At 44.2% G+C, this 20,914-nt stretch overlaps 1 protein-coding gene across 5 annotated transcripts in view; it reads right to left on the bottom strand.

Moving 5' to 3' along the window:
* Positions 1–223: 223 nt before the first annotated feature.
* The window catches only part of LOC109865608 (ataxin-2-like protein), a 54,442-nt gene continuing 33,751 nt past the window's right edge, over positions 224–20,914 (bottom strand). For 3 of the 5 annotated variants that reach the window (XM_031799534.1, XM_031799533.1, XM_020453919.2), the window contains exons 8-24: positions 18,859–18,950; positions 18,513–18,746; positions 17,602–18,026; positions 16,595–16,681; positions 14,888–15,001; positions 14,462–14,539; positions 13,978–14,039; positions 11,882–12,186; positions 11,132–11,201; positions 8,462–8,599; positions 7,516–7,579; positions 5,148–5,323; positions 4,732–4,870; positions 4,416–4,510; positions 3,883–4,056; positions 2,969–3,143; positions 224–936 (exon numbers count right to left, since the gene is read on the bottom strand). In XM_031799534.1, coding sequence (XP_031655394.1) covers positions 887–936; positions 2,969–3,143; positions 3,883–4,056; positions 4,416–4,510; positions 4,732–4,870; positions 5,148–5,323; positions 7,516–7,579; positions 8,462–8,599; positions 11,132–11,201; positions 11,882–12,186; positions 13,978–14,039; positions 14,462–14,539; positions 14,888–15,001; positions 16,595–16,681; positions 17,602–18,026; positions 18,513–18,746; positions 18,859–18,950 — 2,478 coding nt within the window. In that variant the 3' untranslated portion in view covers positions 224–886. The remainder of the gene's footprint in view (positions 937–2,968; positions 3,144–3,882; positions 4,057–4,415; positions 4,511–4,731; positions 4,871–5,147; positions 5,324–7,515; positions 7,580–8,461; positions 8,600–11,131; positions 11,202–11,881; positions 12,187–13,977; positions 14,040–14,461; positions 14,540–14,887; positions 15,002–16,594; positions 16,682–17,601; positions 18,027–18,512; positions 18,747–18,858; positions 18,951–20,914) is intronic. The other 2 variants (XM_031799536.1, XM_031799535.1) reach the window with 2 other exon arrangements.

The following is a 20,914-nucleotide window of genomic DNA, read 5'->3' on the forward strand; positions in this document are numbered from 1 at the left end:
ATGGATACCCATGACGTGCTTAAAAATCGGTTTTAACTGTGGGAACTGCATTTGGTTGTTTGTTTAAATGACATGATTAATTTGTTAGTGACTTCTTTACATTGAAATGTGTCTTACAAATGGTTTCCCTTTGGTGTAACATATAGTGGTTATTATGAGATGAGACTTAACTAATATATTCTTCCAATAAAAAAAGTTATACATTCAACAAACAAGATGTTTCTGTAGTTAAGTTTAAAACTTTATTTTTTGGTCATTGTAATTTAAAAGTATTTTTTTGTATTTTCCATATTTGTATTATTATTATTCATAATTCGCTATAAGAGAGAGGAAAGGGGAAGGGTGGGTTGATACTGGGTTAAAGTAAAAATCCAATCCTCTTTTATGCCGTTCCATTCATTCCTCCTTTTTGCGACACTCAACGATTTCTGAGCAAGTGTTTGTATTTCTTCTGTCCATTCGCCCAATATCAAGGAACTTAAACTAAAGGAGTCAGTCACAAAGCGATTTGATGTTGTCAAACGTTGTGTCCTTCGCTCGTTTGGCGTCCATGTCTTTTCTCTCCACTATGATGATCTCATGTGGTTTTGTCTTTAAAATGGAAGGAGCTGGAAGAGAGAACGGGACAAAGGTTTGGATTGGGTGCGGCTTCTGTTGGCGCCGCTTATCATCATCATCATCCTCAGTTGGGCTATAACCAAGGCTTTAGCAACGATGAAGCTGAGAAGTGTAGCTGACCAATGAGGTCTTGCCGCTTCTCCCTGCAAGCCAATCACTGTGTCACGTGATTGTGTCACTTCTTGGTTGGGTGTGGTCATGTCCAGAGGGCGAGGGGGGTGGACCGTTCCAGAGGGACAGTTCTTTTGGGAGGGGAGAACAGAGGAGCTCAGTTTCCAGGAGGGTGGAAGGGAGAGGGGTGCGTCTGTACCTGCATCGCTGTGGGGGAAAAAAACAGAAGGAAGGGTTGAGTATCGATTAACACAATATTACTATGGATGAAAAAATAAGATGATTAGTAGTGTTTCAGTTCAAAAGGCCACCATTCATCTATTTGATATTTATCGAGGATGTAATAGTACCTTTAAACAAAATATTACAAAAGTACTTTTCAACTACAGTCATCACAAAACACATTAGAAACCAGCATTTTTAACTACAGTTTTTAGGAAAGTTCTATATACACAGCCAACAACAAGACTGCACAAGACAATATATATGCAAAGAAGTCCAGATACTGCTTCTCCAATAGAAATCCCAGATCACGCTTGTTGTAGGTGTTGCAGCTAAACTCATGCGCAAAAACACATCCTAGGGTCCAACGGAGTCGTGCTGAACTGTGCATGTGCAAACCCGTCAAATGAAAAGGCACTTATTCGCTATAGTTTTTGACCAATGTAAACGTGTCAGTTTGTAACTTTCACAAGGTTATAGTAATGACATGTTCAGCTACTTAAAACATTGAATCAGGGGTGAAAGTAGATTTAAGTTCTTACTGGTACGAGACATGCAAGCTCGCTTAATTACACATTGAATCCCTATTAATTTTATATATGATCTTTCTATAAATAAAAGGGGCCAATGTGTCACATTAGGATAAACATTTCAAAATGTTTTGAAACAAAAATAAAAAAGGATTTTCATGCAGTTCCACATGTGTACTTAGAGGAATATATAAAAGTTAATATATTCAAATTAGCCCATAACTCAACCTATACAACAACATAGGCCTAGGACTATATATCCTTTAACTTTAAGCAGGGTTCATAAAGACTAGATGGAGATCTTTTCTAAATGAAACGCTGAGTATTTAAGTTAACATTGGTAAGTCAAATTCAAGAACTATCAGGGACTTTTTCGAGAAATGAATTGTAATTTTCAAGGACCTCAATGTTATATAATTGTGCATTCGGAAAGTATTCAGACCCCTTGACTTCTCCCATTTTGCTATGTTACAGCCTAATAATGACAAAGCAAAAATAGAACCGGAAATACTTAATTTACATAAGTACTCATTTACATAAACCCTTTACTTTGATGAAGCACCTTTGGCAGTGATTATAGTCTCTTGTCATCTTGGGTATGACGCTACAGCTTGGCACATCTTAATTTATGGAATTTCTCCCATTCTTCTCTGCAGATCCTCTCAAGCTCTGTCAGGTTGGATGAGGAACGTCGCTGCACTGGCTGGGCCACTAAAGAACATTCAGAGACTTGTCCCAAAAAAACTCCTGCATTTGTCTTGGCTGTGTGCTTAGGTTTGTCAAGAGTGCAAAGCTGTCATTGAGGTTACTTTGAAGAATCTTAAATATAATATACATTTTCATTTGTTGAACACTTTTTTTGGTTACTACATGATTCCATGTGGTATTTCATAGTTTTGATGTCTCCACTATAAAGAAAAACCCTTGAATGAGTAGGTGTGTCCAAACTTTTGACTGGTACTGTATGCCTATTGTAATGACATTCAGCGATTGTATAATTGAATTGCATCCACTGTTTTCCGCGCACGTCTGTCACTCACCTCCGCGTCGTCTCGATCTCAGCCACTCATCTCTGCCTTGGGAAAATGTAAGTGTTCTCGTCGAACCACAACACAAGTTGTAGCGTATACCACCCGGTTTCAAGTTAATTCACTCATTTCATGCGGTAATGTAAAATAGTGATGTAATAGCCTAGCTTTCTTGTTATTTTGTATTAATTGTGATCGGCTCACGTTTTACCGGATACGGCGTAGCCCCACTATTTATTTTGCAGGGACGCCGGACCGGCTTACTCTTACCCCACGTTGAATCAAATCCAGGTTGTGCCTTTGGATTTTAGAGAAAATGAACAACTAAGGATGCATTTTTAACTTCTACCATTGACTTCCCAAACCCCGGTCTTTTTGCACTACGGAAATGTCGCACCCCCTAGTATAACACTCTGGTTCCCTTCTCTGCACTAATACAAGCTTAGGGAACCTTCATACCTTGTGGATGTCCTATGTAGAAGTGTTGGTGGGCCCCTTGTTGGAGGCCGTGTTGGGGGTGCTGGGAGACTTGTCCAAGGCCGTGCTGGGGGGGCGGGGCCTGGAGCATCACTACCTGCGGGTGGCCATGTTGGCCCTGGTGGTGGGGTCCCTGCAAGGCCCCTTGGACGTGAGCCTACGGAGAGAGATCAGGGACATACAGTATGCAGAAACGTACATAAAATGTGTCACCCAATATATAAAAACACAGGTAAAAAGACATGGATCTGCCTAAATATAAACATTAGGACAGTGTTCTTACAATCACTCTAAATTCCTTATTGCTTGGGCATAGAAATTGATGGACAGTTATGCTTTTTCATTTGAGTCATTTAGCAGACTAATCCAAAGCAATTTACAGGAGCAATTTGGGTTGAGTGCCTTGCTCGAGGACAAGGAGACAAACGTTTTACCTAGTCGGCTCGGGGATTCGAACCAGTGACCTTTTGATTACTGGACCAACGCTCTTAACCACTGCCACCCATTTTGGATGGAATTTAGTTTTTTTTTTTTTTCACTCCTTCCAAAAGGTGTTTACTTTACAAATCTGGCATTAGATAATATATTTTTGACATCTTCGAATAGATAGGCAACACAGAAAAAGAAGGATATCTGTTTGTGGGTGAGCCAATTTGAATTATGAAAGAATAAAGGATGCTGTCAGAAAAGTGAGGAATTCCTGATAAGATCAACAACATTATTATCTCTGGTTACAGTCATAACCAGGGTTATATGAAAAACAAATACTGAAACATGGAGGGACTATCTGGACTTTTCCAATAAGAAAAGCACATTTAAATGTTATGTTGCAAAATGTTTTAAAACATGTACCCTAATCAACAGAACCCAGAGTAACTCCAGCAGTGTAAATGTACCTGTGTTATCTGCCCCAGACCGGGGTACGTGTGCGGGATTCCCTGGTGGCCATGCAGGCTGTAGCCCTGAAGGGGGAACGAGCCCTGGGGCGATGTTTGTCCCGGGGGCATATTAGAAGGGGTGGGGGCTGAGAGCGCCCCGGAGTGATATAGAGACTGGGTTTGGGGTCCCGACTGGGCAGAGATGGAGAAGGAAATCATTAGCATAGGATAAAAAAGCTCAGACTCAGCAATATGACGTGACCACGAGTAGTAGTGTGAAACAAAGATACTGCAGATTGTGATAGCTGTGTGACGACAACAGTTGAGAAGATTTATCTCTTGCTTCACGCTCTTTGTATTGAAAGTCAGCCCACTTGTCCTATCGCAGTCTGAGTATACCTTTAACATGGCCCTTCAAAAGGCCCAACAACACTGTGGGTCGATAAAAAAAAAAACGTGGCCAAGACAAAAAGGGGTATGTTCTAGAACTGGTATGCGGTCCGGAGAGGGATGGTGAGATTTGAAGCTGTAATGAGGGGTGTTGGTTTTACCTGTCCAGGGCTGGGGGCGTGCTGGTTACACGTAGGGGTGCTAGAGGGCCGGGGCTGGTGCACTGCACCCTGGTGATGGGAGAACGACTGGGGGGCTAGAAAGGGGCGAGAGAGAGAGCTGAAGACACTTTCCATGATACATTTCCCAAAACAATGATCCAGTAGCCTGGTACAAGATGTGTTTGGGCTGCATACACAACTCCTATGGTCGTTGGTTGGTATACAGCACAAACATCAAACAGATTTTGGACTAGGCTACCCCCCCCAAAAACAATGATCCAGTCTAAATCCAGGATCCAACCAGTTTTGGACTCACCATAGATACCCTGCTGTGGCACCAGAGGCCCCTCACCTTGGCCAGGGAACTGGGGGCCCCCTGGAGGGCCCATGACCTGGGGGTGACTCCCTCCCTGGCCCAACATCCTCGCACCGCCCTGCAGCATGGAGTACATCGGCTGGGGAAGGGAGAGCGGGTGAGACACAGAGAAAGACAGAGACATTGTTTTCAGTATTTGACCGCTACAGTTATGATGACCAAAACTGGATAACCACTAAGGCAAAGGGAGGCAGTTCGATTCAAAACTCTGGGGATAGGAAATTGAGGTATGACCCCCCCCCCCCACAGTACAGCCATAGACACGGACAAACACACACCTTCCCACCCACACACACACACAAACTCACCCACCTTCCCACCCACTTCTCCACACACCTTCCCACCCACACACTGACCTGTCCTGGGTAAGGCGTCATGGCCTGGATGACCTGCTGCTGGCTGTACTGCAGGTAGGGCTGGGGGTAGGGCGACGGCACCAGGGGGGCTCCGGCTGCAGACCCTGCCGCCTGTAGCATGGCTTGCGGCGGGCCAGAGTTGCCATGGTCTGAGCGGGGGGCCCCCAACCCTAAGCCTGGGGGAGACCAAAACATAACTGCATAACAACGTTGACAGGGAGGGGAACTCTGACGCACTAGCAGATATGAACATGCTTTAAAAAGAACAATAAAGAACTGATTTGATCCCCAGGGGGAAATTACGTCACGTGCTTACGATTGAAACTTCGGAACAAGGAGAAATTCACTACTAGTTTTGCCCGACATTCAACTTTACTATAGAACTACAACAGTTTGCCATGCATTAGTAGATAAAGAAGTTAGAATACAAAGAAGTAGTAATGAATAATAATAAGTATTCGTAAGGTAAGTAAGATATATACACTACACTGCTCAAAAAAATAAAGGGAACACTTAAACAACACAATGTAACGTGAAATCAAACTGCCCACTTAGGAAGCAACACCGATTGACAATAAATTTCACATGTGTGAAATTGTGCAAATGGAATAGACAACAGGTGGAAATTATAGGCAATTAGCAAGATACCCCCAATAAAAGGAGTGGTTCTGCAGGTGGTGACCACAGACCACTTCTCAGTTCCTATGCTTCATGGCTGATGTTTTGGTCACTTTTGAATGCTGGTGGTGCTTTCACTCTAGTGGTAGCATGAGACGGAGTCTACAACCCACACAAGTGGCTCCTGTAGTGCAGCTCATCCAGGATGGCACATCAATGCGAGCTGTGGCAAGAAGGTTTGCTGTGTCTGTCAGCGTAGTGTCCAGAGCATGGAGGCGCTACCAGGAGACAGGCCTGTACATCAGGAGACGTGGAGGAGGCCGTAGGAGGGCAACAACCCAGCAGCAGGACCGCTACCTCCACCTTTGTGCAAGGAGGAGCAGGAGGAGCACTGCCAGAGCCCTGCAAAATTACCTCCAGCAGGCCACAAATGTGCATGTGTCTGCTCAAACGGTCAGAAACAGACTCCATGAGGGTGGTATGAGGGCCCGACGTCCACAGGTGGGGGTTGTGCTTGCAGCCCAACACCGTGCAGGACGTTTGGCATTTGCCAGAGAACACCAAGATTGGCAAATTCGCCACTGGCGCCCTGTGCTCTTCACAGATGAAAGCAGGTTCACACTGAGCACATGTGACAGATGTGACAGAGTCTGGAGACGCCGTGGAGAACGTTCTGCTGCCTGCAACATCCTCCAGCATGACCGGTTTGGCGGTGGGTCAGTCATGGTGTGGGGGGGCCACACAGCCCTCCATGTGCTCGCCAGAGGTAGCCTGACTGTCATTAGGCACCGAGATGAGATCCTCAGACCCCTTGTGAGACCATATGCTGGTGCGGTTGGCCCTGGGTTCCTCCAAATGCAAGACAATGCTAGACCTCATGTGGCTGGAGTGTGTCAGCAGTTCCTGCAAGAGGAAGGTATTGATGCTATGGACTGGCCCGCCCGTTCCCCAGACCTGAATCCAATTGAGCACATCTGGGACATCATGTCTCGTTCCATCCACCAACAGCACCACAGACTGTCCAGGAGTTGGCGGATGCTTTAGTCCAGGTCTGGGAGGAGATCCCTCAGGAGACCATCCGCCACCTCATCAGTAGCATGCCCAGGCGTTGTAGGGAGGTCATACAGGCACGTGGAGGCCACACACACTACTGAGCCTCATTTTGACTTGTTTTAAGGACATGACATCCAAGTTGGATCAGCCTGTAGTGTGGTTTTCCACTTTAATTTTGACTCCAAACCAGACCCCCATGGGTTGATAAATTTGATTTCCATTGATCATTTTTGTGTAGTTTTGTTGTCAGCACATTCAACTTGATAAAGACAAAAGTATTTAATAAGAATATTTCATTCATTCAGATCTAGGATGTGATATTTTAGTGTTCCCTTTTTTTACCTTAATTTAACTAGGCAAGCCAGTTAAGAACAAATTCTTATTTACAATGACGGCCTGCCCCGGCCTCCCTTAACCCGGACAACACGATGCCAATTGTGCGCCACCCTATGGGACTCCCGATCACGTCCGGTTGTGGTACAGCCCGGGATCAAACCAGGGTCTGCAGTGACGCCCCTAGCACTGAGATGCAGTACCTTAGACCGCTGCGCCTCTCGGGAGCCCCTGTTTGTAATGTCTTGCCAACTCAGACTGACCATAGTAGTTGGCCAGACAGCACAAACAGATCTGGGACCAGGCTAAACAATGCATGCACACTGGTAGGGAGTCGGAGAGGAGGCGTGCAGAGCGCGCATACCTTTGACTCGGGGGTATTTCCCCTGGCAGACTGTAGACATGGTATACTGGTACATATGTGGAGGCTGGAGGGAAACAGAAGCCAGGAGACAAGAGGTCAACACGAAGCTACAAGCCGCAATCAAATCATATATATATATATATATTTTTTTTTAAACATTTAAACAAGTACAAGTCTCTTGTCAACAGACAACACTTCTCGTAGAAAAAGTTGTTGTTATTAATGACATCGTCATCCCTGTTTTTTTGGGGGGTAATTTCTCTTGTCTAAAATTGTTCAGTTGGCAGGGGATTGAGTGTTAACTTGATTTAGCACCTCTAGTGTCTGCATCTTCTTAGGGAATGCTGATGGGTGGCTGATGTTTTTCTAAGTTCATTCATTGGCTTTTCAATGAGGGGATTTAGGCAATTTTAACATGAACTCGTACTAGATCCTAAGATCCTAAAATGCGCTCAAACAATAGCGTAACACTGTATATAGTCACACACTACATCACCACTGGTGAAACTCAAGTATAGCATTGACTATAATTAAGCAATAAGGAACAAGGTGGTGTGGTATATGGCCAATATACCACGGCTAAGGGCAGTTCTTACGCACGACTCAACGTGGAGTGCCTGGATACCACCCTTAGCCGTGGTATATTGGCCATATACCATAAACACCCGAGGTGCCTTATTGCGATTATAAACTGGTTACCAATGTCATTTCAGCATTACAAATAAATGTTTAGTCATACCCGTAGTATACGGTCTGATATACCACGGCTGTCAGCCAATCAGCATTCGGGGCTCGAACTACCCAGTTTATAATCAAGTATAATATTACCAATAATCCCAAAGCCTCACATTCATACAAACAGGGAGAGCAGTATTTGATGGGGAAACAGAATGTCCCACAGCATGCAGTCAAATCAATCACAGTGTCAGAAGTGTGTGTGCGTTACCTGTACAGAGTGGATCTGGGAGATGTAGGAGAGGTAGGGGGCGTTGTAGATGGGACCCTGGCTGCCTGGGTGCTGCAGCACCACCGCAGGGCTGGGAGGGGGTGGCCGGGGGGGCGTGGGTGAAGGGTTGGGCTTCGTCTGCAGACACAGAGGGAAGGGGAAGAACCATTTATATTTGTTTGGTAAGTAGATGTCTCGGCAGTGTTTGGTACACTCCAGGGTGAACTTTCCCCTCGATACAGATCTAGGGATGGGCATGGTTATTTGAAAATTCGATATCTCCCCAAAATGAATGACATTATTTGAATATGGAAATTATTTCAAATGCCCATCCCTACCCCAATCCTAAATCATTGTCAAATGGACACAAAAATAAGGATCTACGGGCAACTTTACCCTACAACAGGGATGGGCAAATTTATTATAACTTTTTTTTTTGTTAGAATAGTAGAATACACACAGTGCAAATGTTTTTCTGTTGATTTTTGTGCAACAGCAATCTCTTATGTCAGACAGCTAGGTTTCCGTTTAAAATCTGCATAAAATATGCGCATTTTCCCACCAGAGATGTGTTTCCATCAAACGCACTTATTGCGAATAAAAGTATGTGCGTGATGACGTTGCGTACATAAAAATAACGTCTGCGGTTAAATTCTCTGTGTACCGAATGAAAAATACAAGTTAAATGGTTTCCATCGCATTTTCAACTCTGATGGATTTGTCACAAAAACAAATGTACCCACTCTGGTCTTGGCACGTGCGCTCTAGCCAACAGCTTGCAGATACAGTGCAGGTAGGCAACTAACAGTGGCTGTGAAAAAGTATTTTCCCTCTTTCTGAATTTCTCTATTTTTGCATATTTCTGACACTGAATGTTATCAGATCTTCAACCAAAACCTAATATGCAGTGTTAGGTTTCCGGCAGAAATAAAAATGGACCCATCTCGTCCAAAAAGTTGACTCAAGTTTGCCAAAAGCACCTGGATGATCATCAAGACTCAAGAATGTTCTATGGACAGATGAGTCAAAAGTATAACTTTTTGGACGACATGGGTCCCATTATGCCTGGCGAAAACCAAACACTGCATTCCACAGTAAGAACATTATACCAACGGTTAAGCGTGGTGGTGGTAGTGAGATGGTTTGGGGATGCTTTGCTGCCTCAGGACCTGGACGACATGCCTTAAAAGAAGGAACCATGATTTCTGCTCTGTATCAGAGAATTCTACAGGATAATGTCAAGCCATCCGTCTGTGAGCTGAAGCTGAAGCGCAGCTGGGTCATGCAGCAAGACAATGATCCAAAACACACAATCAAGTCTACATGAAAATGGTTAAAAAGCAACAAATTTGAAGTTTTAGAATGGCCTCGTCATAGTCCAGACCTAATCCCAATTGAGATAATGTGGCAGGACTTGAAACGAGCAGTTCATGCTTGAAAACCCACAAATGTTGCTAAGTTAAAGCAGTTCTGCATGCCATAAGTGGGCCAAAATTCCTCCACAGCGATATGAGACTGATCAACAACTGAAAGGAAGCATTTGGTTGGAGTCATTGCAGCTAAAGGTGGTTCAACCAGTTAATGAGTGTAAAGGTGCAATTACTTTTTCACACAGGGGAATTGAATGGTGCATACATGTGTTAAATAAATAAATAAAGTCTCAATTTTTTGGGTAATTTGTAAACTCAGGTTCCCTTTATCTAATATTAGGATCTGGTTGAAGATCTGATAACATTCAGTATAAAAAAAATATTAAAAACTAGAGAAACTTAGAAAGGGAGCAAATACTTTTTCACAGGACTGTACATTATGAGATAATTATGGATAAGAGTGATAATTCTTGTTATTTGTCAAACGGCAGCGAAGCATCGATCATCATGTCACGGAAATAGGACCCTAGATATTTTATTGGAAAGAAACATCATCACATGCAATTTCACCACCCTGTGAAGTTCATCATAACTTATTTCATCTGTAGCCTAATAAACTGCATGGCTTTCCAAGTCGTAGTGGGAGAATCACACGACATATCATCGCGTGACTCCACGTCGACTTCAATATTGCGGTTATTATATCAATATTATATCAATTTAATATATTATTCATTTTACTGGACACAAAAAAAAGAGCCCACCAGGTTGAACGAACAAATTGTCTGTCTGCATTTATCAAATTGTAACGGCATATCCTTTTTCCATCAGACGGCCTTGACTTTTTTCATGCATCAGGTAAATCATCCACATGAAATGGTTAGATAGAAACCTGGTTAGACACTCAAAAAATGCAAAACACTTAGGGTTATCAAAAAAAAAGTCTGACTGCATGTGTGGGTACGCGGACCCACGAGCCACTGCGGCCCCTCATAATGAGTTTTTGTGGCCTTCCCCCCCGATCGAAGTTGCCCATCCCTACCCTACACCATTTCGTGCGTAGACCTCTAGACATCGTTTGGTACATAGGCGCGTCTAGACAGTGTTTCATAGTATAGATACAGTAGATAGCAGACGCTTTTAACCAAAGCGACTGACAGTCATGATGTGTGCAAGCGCCATACTCTACCAACTGAGCCACACGTCAAGACAAAGTCATCGTTTGGTTAGTAGACATCAAGACATTTTAGATCCTAATTATTTTGCTCCTTTTGACATGTCATTACACCTTCTTGCTTACCAGAGTGAGCGCGACTTTGTTTGGGTTGAACTCTTTGGCGTTGGGATTCAGAGTTGACTTCCTGACTTGACTGAGAGAGTGAGAGAGAGAACACTGTTAGTACTGTATACACAATGATATCCACTGCTCTGTAACCAAATCCATCTATAAACCAGAAAGTAGTGCTGGGCGATGTGCTTTTTGAGGTAAATTCAGCTTAGATTATTCTTTTTTTTATTACCCCGGTTATTGATTTAGGTTTAGATAATTTTAAACATAAAATGCATGTAGTATGTGAGTTGAATGCTTTAAACAGAATGAAACAATTATTAAAAGTCCCATGATGGTAGTGACTGCCCATTACTGCTTCAATAAAATATTTCTAATTTCTATAGAGCTGCTGTCTATGTATACTTATGACTGCTGAATACCATCAATCACTTAGATTATGTATTTTCAGGTAGGGATACCTCGTGGGACAACTGCTCTTTATCCCTCTCGATCGCAAGTCTCTAAACTATGTCGAATTTTGGCCTGTTGGGAACTACAACTCCCTACTACATTGCACAGTTTGGGCTTGATCTGATTCATCTCTAGATAAACTGCATGTTGAGCTCACAGAAGAAGAAAAAAACGAACTAAATGGAATTCTAATAATTGAAACGACTTTAAACAATTAGTTGTTTAAAAAAATGAAAAATAACTGACATTTTGGTTAATCGCTCAGCACTATCAGAAAGAATTCTCCTTTCAGTCTTCAGCAAAACTCACTCAATCACACCCTCCACTCGCTCTGCCTTCTCCTGTCTGGACTCCTCACTTCCTGGGGTCCTGGCTGACTGGGATTGTCCTGGCAATTGCCTGTCTGAAATGGGGCTGGCGGTGGTAGCGGCTGCGCTGGAACTGGGCTCCTTGGCGGGGTCCCCTGAGGGGGAAGCAGAGGGCTGGGAAGTACTTTGGGGGGCGAGGGTCTGTTTGGAGTCTGAGGTGGCGGGGCTGGGGTACGAGGGGAAGGACTTGGCCGTGTCAGAGGGAGATACCGCTGCAGCACTGGAGCTACATCCGCTGGGCTGAAGCTGAGGAGAATCACATCAAATCAATCTTTATTTATACAGCCAATTCATACAAAGCAAGTACAACCAAATGCACTCTATGCTAAAAAGATAGAAACAAGAGGGGAAAAAAATTACAAGGAGTATGAAACTTTAGTAAGGGGTGCTAGACCACTTGCATTTCTCAAAATACATTTCCAAGTTAATTTACAAACACATGTTTAACAATAGAAATGGGTTATAAACTAGAAATGTAAGTATTTATTTCTGACTACTTATAAAAGTGAATAAACTCAGCCAAAAAGGGAACGTCCTCTCACTGTCAACTGCGCTTATTTTCAGCAAACCTAACATATTTGTATGAACATAACAAGATTCAACAACAGACATAACCTGAACAAGTTCCACAGACTAACAGAAATTGAATGATGTGTCCCTGAACAAAGGGGGGGCCAAAATCAAAAGTAACAGTCAGTGTCTGGTGTGGCCACCAGCTGCATTAAGTACTGCAGTGTATCTCCTCCTCATGGACAGCATCAGATTTGCTAGTTCTTGCTGTGAGATGGTGGAAGAGTGGGGTAACAAGGCAACTGCAGGTTCCCGGACATTTCTGGGGACCATGGTAGAACCCTGACATTCCTGTCTTGCAGGAAATCACGCACAGAACAACCTGTATTGCTGGTGGCATTGTCATGCTAGAGGGTCATGTAAGGATGAGCCTGCAGGAAGGGTACCACATGAGGGAGGAGGATGTCTTCGCTGTAACACACAGCGTTGAGATTGCCTGCAATGACAACAAGCTCAGTCCGATGATGCTGTGACACACCGCCCCAGACCATGACAGACCCTTCACCTCCAAATCGATCCCGCTTCAGAGTACAGGCCTCGGTGTAACGCTCATTCCTTCGACGATAAACGCGAATCCGACCATCACCCCTGGTGAGACCGCGACTCGTCAGTGAAGAGCACTTTTTGCCAGTCCTGTCTGGTCCAGCGACGGTGGGTTTGTGCCCATAAGCGACGTTGTTGACGGTGATGTCTGGTGAGGACCTGCCTTACAACAAGCCCTCAGTCCAGCCTTTCTCAGCCTATTGCGGACAGTCTGAGCACTGATGGAGGGATTGTGCGTTCCTGGTGTAACTCGGGCAGATGTTGTTGCCATCCTGTACCTGTCCCGCAGGTGTGATATCCGGATGTACCGATCCTGTGCAGGTGTTCTGCACAGTGGTCTGCCACTGCGTGGACGATCAGCTGTCCATCCTGTCTCCCTGTCTTAGGCGTCTCACAGTATGGACATTGAAATGTATTGCCCTGACCACATCTGCAGTCCTCATGCCTCCTGCAGCATGCTTAAGGCACGTTCACGCAGATGAGCAGGGACCCTCCTGGGCATCTTTCTTTTGGTGTTTTCAGAGTCAGTAGAAAGGCCTCTTTAGCGTCCTAAGTTTTCATAACTGTGACCTTAATTGCCTACCGTCTGTAAGCTGTTAGTGTCTTAACGACCGTTCCACAGGTGCATGTTCATTAACTGTTTATGGTTCATTGAACAAGCATGGGAAACAGTGTTTAAACCCTTTACAATGAAGATCTGTGAAGTTATTTTGATTTTTATGAATTATCTTTGAAAGACAGGGTCCTGAAAATGGGAGGTTTCTTTTTTTGCTGAGTTTATCTGTCCAACTTGGTCCTGCTTCTTGAAATACCACCAGCCCAGGACTTGACAGAACAATTATTTTCACCAAGAGAATTTAGACTCAGAGGTAATTGCAGATTTCTCGTTCACACATGGCTAAGGAGCAGCGACAGAAGTCTTACCCTGAATTCTTTGCCGAATTTCCGCAGCTCTTCAATTTGTGACCTTTGCTGAATGGAGGGAGCTGAGAGACAAGGGGGAGAGAAAGGATACAAAAAGGTTCTCTAGCAGGGGAGAATGTAATGTGGGTGTTTTTGACTGCACTTTTCTTTCAGACAGCACCTTATGGCAAACAAACAAATGCTGTTCTACAGGAATACTCTTCTCATCTGCGACAACAGCTAATTGACACACTAACATGCACACACTTTTTGAGGTGAGACCCCGCGACAGCAAACAGTTAAAAATAGGGAGTGGCCACCAGCCATCCTACCGACCAGAATATCTGCCGTCATTTTCCAACGGTGTCGACATGTTGAATCAGCACAAACAGTCCCCGTTCATCGACACCCAGCAGGTGCTTTAACCATTCATTGTCGAGGCGTGTCTGACCTCTAATACACACACAAGCTCCCTCCCACAAACACACATTTCACAGACACACACCTTTACTCTTGCCATCTTCCGTGGTGCCTGGACTCTCTGCTGATCGTTCTTTGGCAGCCATGCAGAGGATCTCGTTCACTGTAGAACAGACAGACAGAATGAGAGACAGAGATATATTTTTTTAAACACACAGGGGAACAATAAGCCACTGGAAAACCCCAACCACTTGAACAGATTCCCACAAAACACCTGTCTGGTTCTTGTACAGGTGACCCTGTCCTGATGACAGTTGGGGCCATTTTCATGACTTAATATAGACTCGATAAGCAAAGTGAAAACAAATGGAGACCGGAGATTTGCTTTCAGCCAAATGTATGAAACTTATTATCATGAGCAATTTCGTTGTCGTCACTACTACTTCAACTACCACAACCTGTCTCCACTTGTTTATAAATATAGTTTGTTGATTGTTGTCATTGTTCGTACCGTCGATGGGGAAGAGCGGGGCGAGGCCTGATGTTTTCTGGGTGGGCATGGAGACAGATGACGTGTCCAGGTACTGCACCGAGTCCTGCGAGCCAGATTTCGGGGAGCGGGAGGCTGAGGGAGGACAAGACAGAACAGAGGTCAGAATGAAAGACAATGAGATGTTATAAATGGTTAGCATTTTTGGCTGTGTGTGAAATGGCACACTGTTCCCTTTAAAGTGCACCACTTTGTGCCATGGCACCCTAGTACAGTTGTAGTCAAAAGTTTACATACACCTTAGCCATATACATTTAAACTCAGTTTTTCACAATACCTGACATTTAATCAGAGTAAAATATCCCTGGTCTTAGGTCAGTTAGGATCACCACTTTATTTTAAGAATGTGAAATGTCAGAATAATAGGAGAGAATTATTTATTTCAGCTTTCATTTCTTTCATCACATTCCCAGTGGGTCAGAAGTTTACATACACTCAATTAGTATTTGGTAGCATTGCCTTTAAATTGTTTAACTTGGGTCAAATTTTTCAGGACCCTTCCACAAGCTTCCTACAATAAGTTGGGTGAATTCTGGCCCATTCCTCCTGACAGAGCTGGTGTAACGGAGTCAGGTTTGTAGGCCTCCTTGCTCGCACACGCTTTTTCAGTACTGCCCACAAATTTCTATAGGATTGAGGTCAGGGCTTTGTGATGGCCACTCCAATACCTTGACTTTGTTGTCCTTAAGCCATTTTGTCACAACTTTGGAAGTATGCTTGTTGGGGTCATTGTTCATTTGGAAGACCCATTTGCAACCAAGCTTTAACTTCCTGACTATATCCACATCATTTTCCATCATCATGATGCCATCTATTTTGTGAAGTGCACCAGTCCTCCTGCGGTAAATCACCCCCATAACATGATGCTGCCACCCCCGTGTTTCACGGTTGGGATGGTGTTCTTCGGTTTGCAAGCCTCCCCCTTTTTCCTCCAAACATAACAATGATTATGGCCAAGCAGTTCTATTTTTGTTTCATCAGACCAGAGGACATTTCTCCAAAAAGTATGATCTTTGTCCCCATGTGCAGTTGCAAACCATAGTCTGGCTTTTTTATGGCAGTTTTGGAGCAGTGGCTTCTTCCTTGCTGAGCGGCCTTTCAGGTTATGTCGATATTGGACTTGTTTTACTCTGGATATAGACACTTTTGTACCTGTTTCCTCCAGCATCTTCACAAGGTCCTTTGCTGTTGTTCTGGGATTGATTTGCACTTTTCGCACCAAAGTACATTCAACTCAGGAGACAGAACAAGTATCCTTCCTGAGCGGTATGACGGCTGCGTGGTCCCATGGTGTTAATACTTGCGTACCTTTGTTTGTACAGATGAACGTGGTACCTTCAGGCATTTGGAAATTGCCCCCAAGGATGAACCAGACTTGTGGAGGCCTACAATTTTTCTCCACTTTGTGGAGTGGTTGAAAAACAAGTTAATGATTCCAACCTAAGTGTATGTAAACTTCAACTATATATAAGGAATAGTGTGCCATATAAGATGCATATGAAATGTGAGTTAGTAGTTAGTTTACTAACCAACATCTACCATTAGTAGCAATTCTCAATGGATTCATTGAACTTAAGTCTATGATGAGGCAGAATGTCTGTGTCTTGAGTGCGTCTTGAACAAGTGTGTAGACAAAGTGTGAGATGAAAGGCATAGTTGTATGTTAACCTGTGGACTGGGTGTGTGAGTTAGGTGTCCGGACCGGTCGGTTTGACTGGGCGGGTCTCTGTAATTTGGGAGACATCCTAGAAGACACTGAGGCAGGGAGAAAGGAGAGAAGAGGTTAAATTTCCCGACAATCAACTGGCAATATATTATTGTAAATCAAAATCAAATCAAATTTATTTGTCACATACACATGGTTAGCAGATGTTAATGCGAGTGTAATGAAATGCTTGTGCTTCTAGTTCCGACAATGCAGTAATAACCAACGAGTAACTAACTAACAATTCCAAAACTACTACCTTATACACACACAAGTGTAAGGGATAAAGAATATGTACATAAAGATATATGAATGAGTGATGGTACAGAGCGGCATAGGCAAGATGCAGTAGATGGTATCGAGTACAGTATATACATATGAGATGAGTAATGTAGGGTATGTAAACAAAGTGGCATAGTTTAAAGTGGCTAGTGATACATGTATTACATAAAGATGCAGTATATGATATAGAGTACAGTATATACGTATACATATGAGATGAATAATGTAGGGTATGTAAACATTATATAAAGTAGCATTGTTTAAAGTGGCTAGTGTTATATTTTACATCAATTCCCATTATTAAGCTTCACCTATTACTTTTCAAGACTGCACACAGTGCAAACTTAAGAAACAAGGCCCGATGAGGACACAGCCCTTAGCCGTGGTATATTGGCCATATATCACAAACCCCCGAGGTGCCTTATTGCTATTATAAACTGGTTACCAATGCAATTAGAGCAGTAAAAATAAATGTTTTGTCATACCCGTGGTATAGGGTCTAATATACCACGGTTGTCAGCCAATCAGCATTTGGGGCTCGAACCACCCAGTCTATAAAAATCAATAATTCATGACTGCCATGTACACTTTCTGGAGTAACACATCCACGTAGACACACAGATATCCCATTACAACACAGATAACTCCCCGAACACACACAAACACACACACTAATAACTTCACTCACCTCCGTTGACGGGCCTACCAGTGTCCGACGGAGACAGCGAGTTGGAATGGGGGGTGGGGGGACTAGCTGAAGAGGGGGCGGCGTTGGCCGAGGCCGGACCCCCAGGGGAGGTAGGGGCGTAGGGGCTGGCAGTGCCAGGGCTGCCCTGAGAGTGGTGGGGGGAGTAACCTCGGCCAGAGAGGGGGCTGCTGCACTCCGAAGACGGGGGAGGGGGCTGGGGTCCACCAGTGGCCAAGGGCAGGTGAGGTTTGGGGGAGGAAGAGGGAGGGGCTGAGCGGTAGCCGGCGCTCATGCGGTTGTGACCTTGGGGTCCGCCGCTTCCTCCTCCAGGGCCTCGCTCCGCCCGCTCGCGTTCTCCTTGCATGCTGCCCCCCGACGCGCCAATCTCCCTAGCTCGCTGGGGTAATGGAATGTATTTGCCTTCCCTGTAAGAGAGAGATAAACAAAGAAAGAATGGGGGGGGGGGGGGGGTACTGTAGATCATGCTTTCCCCAATCCATCCACTGCTGCCAAAGACTTTCAGCATGATGAGGGGATGAGTTTGAGCAAGGTGAGGGGCAGAATCACTAATCTTGATCACATAATGAGTATTTAATTGGGATGCCAGTTGATTTGTAGATCAGCCATTCTACTCAGTCCGAATGAAATGTGGTCAATCTCAAATAAACAAACCACTTAGCAGTAGCCAATAGTGACACCCCCCCACACACTAGCCAAAGGACACATCCCAATTTTCCACCCTTCTCCCCAAGTGTGGACTTTTTTACTCACCATCATGTATTTAAAAACATGAAATCAATGGCTAGAAAGAGTTCATTTCCACCATTGTTGAATCCATGAAGTGCACACTTCTGGGAAAGGGTGGAGGATTGTGACATAGCCAAAGAATACAGCCTGACCGGAGCACTCACCTGCTGACTATGCTGGGGCTGTCGCAGCCTTTCTCCCTCTCCCTTGGGCTCCCCCCCCCCCGCTCGCCACCGCGCACCACTGCGCTGCACTTGTCCTCCTCGCTCTTGCCCTCCTCATTCTCCAACGAGACGCGTTGGCGGTACTGGGGGCTGGACTCGATCTCACTAGCCATGAGGGTGGCACGTGCCTCCCGCTGCCGGAAGCCCTCTGTGCTGCCCCTCTCCAGATGGACCCTGAGGGACAGGGAGGGAGATGGAGAGAGAAAAGGATAGAGAGATGATGAAGATCAACACTATGCATAGATACATACATTTTTTTTTTGTCTTGACATGGAGGTGGACTTACGTGTACATTGAGAGGCTGGAGTCGTAGGTAGACTCGACACCGAAGTTCACCTTGTTGTAACGAAACATTTCGTTGGCATCCCAACCATTGGCCTGAGAGAGGGCGAGAAAACGTTGTGTAAGTTGCTAGAGCCTGTGGCGGTAAGCTCCAGGTTGTGTGTCAATGGAGGCTCCTCAGAGGAGGAAAGGGCGGACCATCCTTCTCAGTGAACTTCATAAAAATGTAAATAGTGAAACTATACTAAATATATTCACAACACCAAATAATTAATTATAACACACTGTTTTGCAATGAAGGTCTACAGTAGCCTCAACAGAACTATCTGGGGTAGCACCATGGTGTAGCTGGAGGACAACTAGTTTCCGTCCTCCTCTGGGTAAACTGACTTCAATACAAAATCTAGGAGGCTCATGGTTCTCACTCCCCTTCCATAAACGTACACAATAATTATGACACGTTCCAGAGGATCCAACCTCCAACCTATCAGAGCTCTTGCAGCATGAACTGACATATTGTCTACCCAACCAAAGTAATCAAGAATTAATCTAGTACTGAAATAATTAGCTACAGGTAGCTAGAACTGCAGAGCATAAAATGTGGTGGGTAGTTGACTAAAAGAGAAAGACAATAGTTGAAAAGTTTTGAACAAATTAATTTCTTCAATAATGGAGAGCGAGAGAGCTAGCAATATTTCATTGTATTTAAAAAAAAAGATTACGTTCACTTGTTTAGCTAGCGAAGGCAGCTAGCTAGTCTACTCAAATACCTAGCTCAAACAGAGAGTGATACTATGAAAGCTCGCTGGCTATCTAACACTGGAACGCTTCCAAATCAAGGTAAGCTTTTGGTTTTATAAATGTATTGCCACCGTGGCCTGCTGGTGTAACTGCTAAACTGCTTCCTGTACTGCATGATTGCAGCGGGTTATAGTAGCTATGTTAACAACGATGTAGACAGTGTGTAGCGTTTATGGGTATGAAGGTTTGGCTTGGGAAGGTTCTCTCACCTGGTCACAGATAGCTGTTGTGCAATGAAATTCACAAGCGAAGGGAAAAGGTGAGCGGAGGAGACCGCAAAGATGCGAGAACGAATTATAGAACGAATAAAGTGATCATGCAGTTTGTATATGGCAGCTATGAAAGTGAACTGTGTTTGTGGGTGGTCAGGGGTGTATTCATTTCGCTGATTGTGTTGAAAAATGTTTCTTAAACTGAATGGGGATAAACATACCTGAATTTATCCAATAGAAACTTTCATTTTCAACTGGACTAATGATTACACCCTAGATCAGCTGGATGCAGGCAAGAGTGTGCAAGGCGGTAGAGGGCGGGTCCCAACAGAGATCATTGCGGCGCTGTCTGCATTTTTCATTCTGCGGGCTGGTGCGGGCAGACAGATGACTCTGGGCAAAAAATATTTTTGTTGTCCCTCAGATTACGTGGAAACGGTCATCTTTCTGCTTTGTATGCGTTAAAGCAAATTTATGCTTGATCTGTAAATGTGGTCGCAATTTTCGGAGCCTCTGGGGGAAGGCAGAGGCCAAATCAAGCTCCGTACCGCATCACCGTGCGCCTCTCAAATTGTGAAACAACGCAGAGGGCTCCGTATAGCTCCGCATTGACATGATTGGTTGACGGTAGGTGGAGGAGGTACGTCCTGTATAAACACAAACTCACTTCCTTGACAACTTCCTACACAATAGCTCTGCTCCGCTTAGCGCAAGAAGTATGTGTCAGGAGTTCACCTAGGGCTCATGATTGGGGCTGTACCAAATGATTGATGTATTAGAATAATTAATTATGCTTATGTTCTATTAATAGAAGGGGAGGGGTTATAAGACCCCTCTCCCTCCTTACATTTATAGGGTCCTAGATTACAGATTAACAATATAAGTGGGGAGAACAAGTATTTGATACACTGTCGATTTTGCAGGTTTTCCTACTTAAAAAGCATGTAGAGGTCTGTAATTTTTATTTATTTTTATTATAGGTTCACTTCAACTGTGAGAGACGGAATCTAAAACAAAAATCCAGAAAATCACATTGTATGATTTTTA

This window comes from Oncorhynchus kisutch, linkage group LG20 (assembly GCF_002021735.2).
Source record: "Oncorhynchus kisutch isolate 150728-3 linkage group LG20, Okis_V2, whole genome shotgun sequence".
Classification (NCBI taxonomy): domain Eukaryota; kingdom Metazoa; phylum Chordata; class Actinopteri; order Salmoniformes; family Salmonidae; genus Oncorhynchus; species Oncorhynchus kisutch.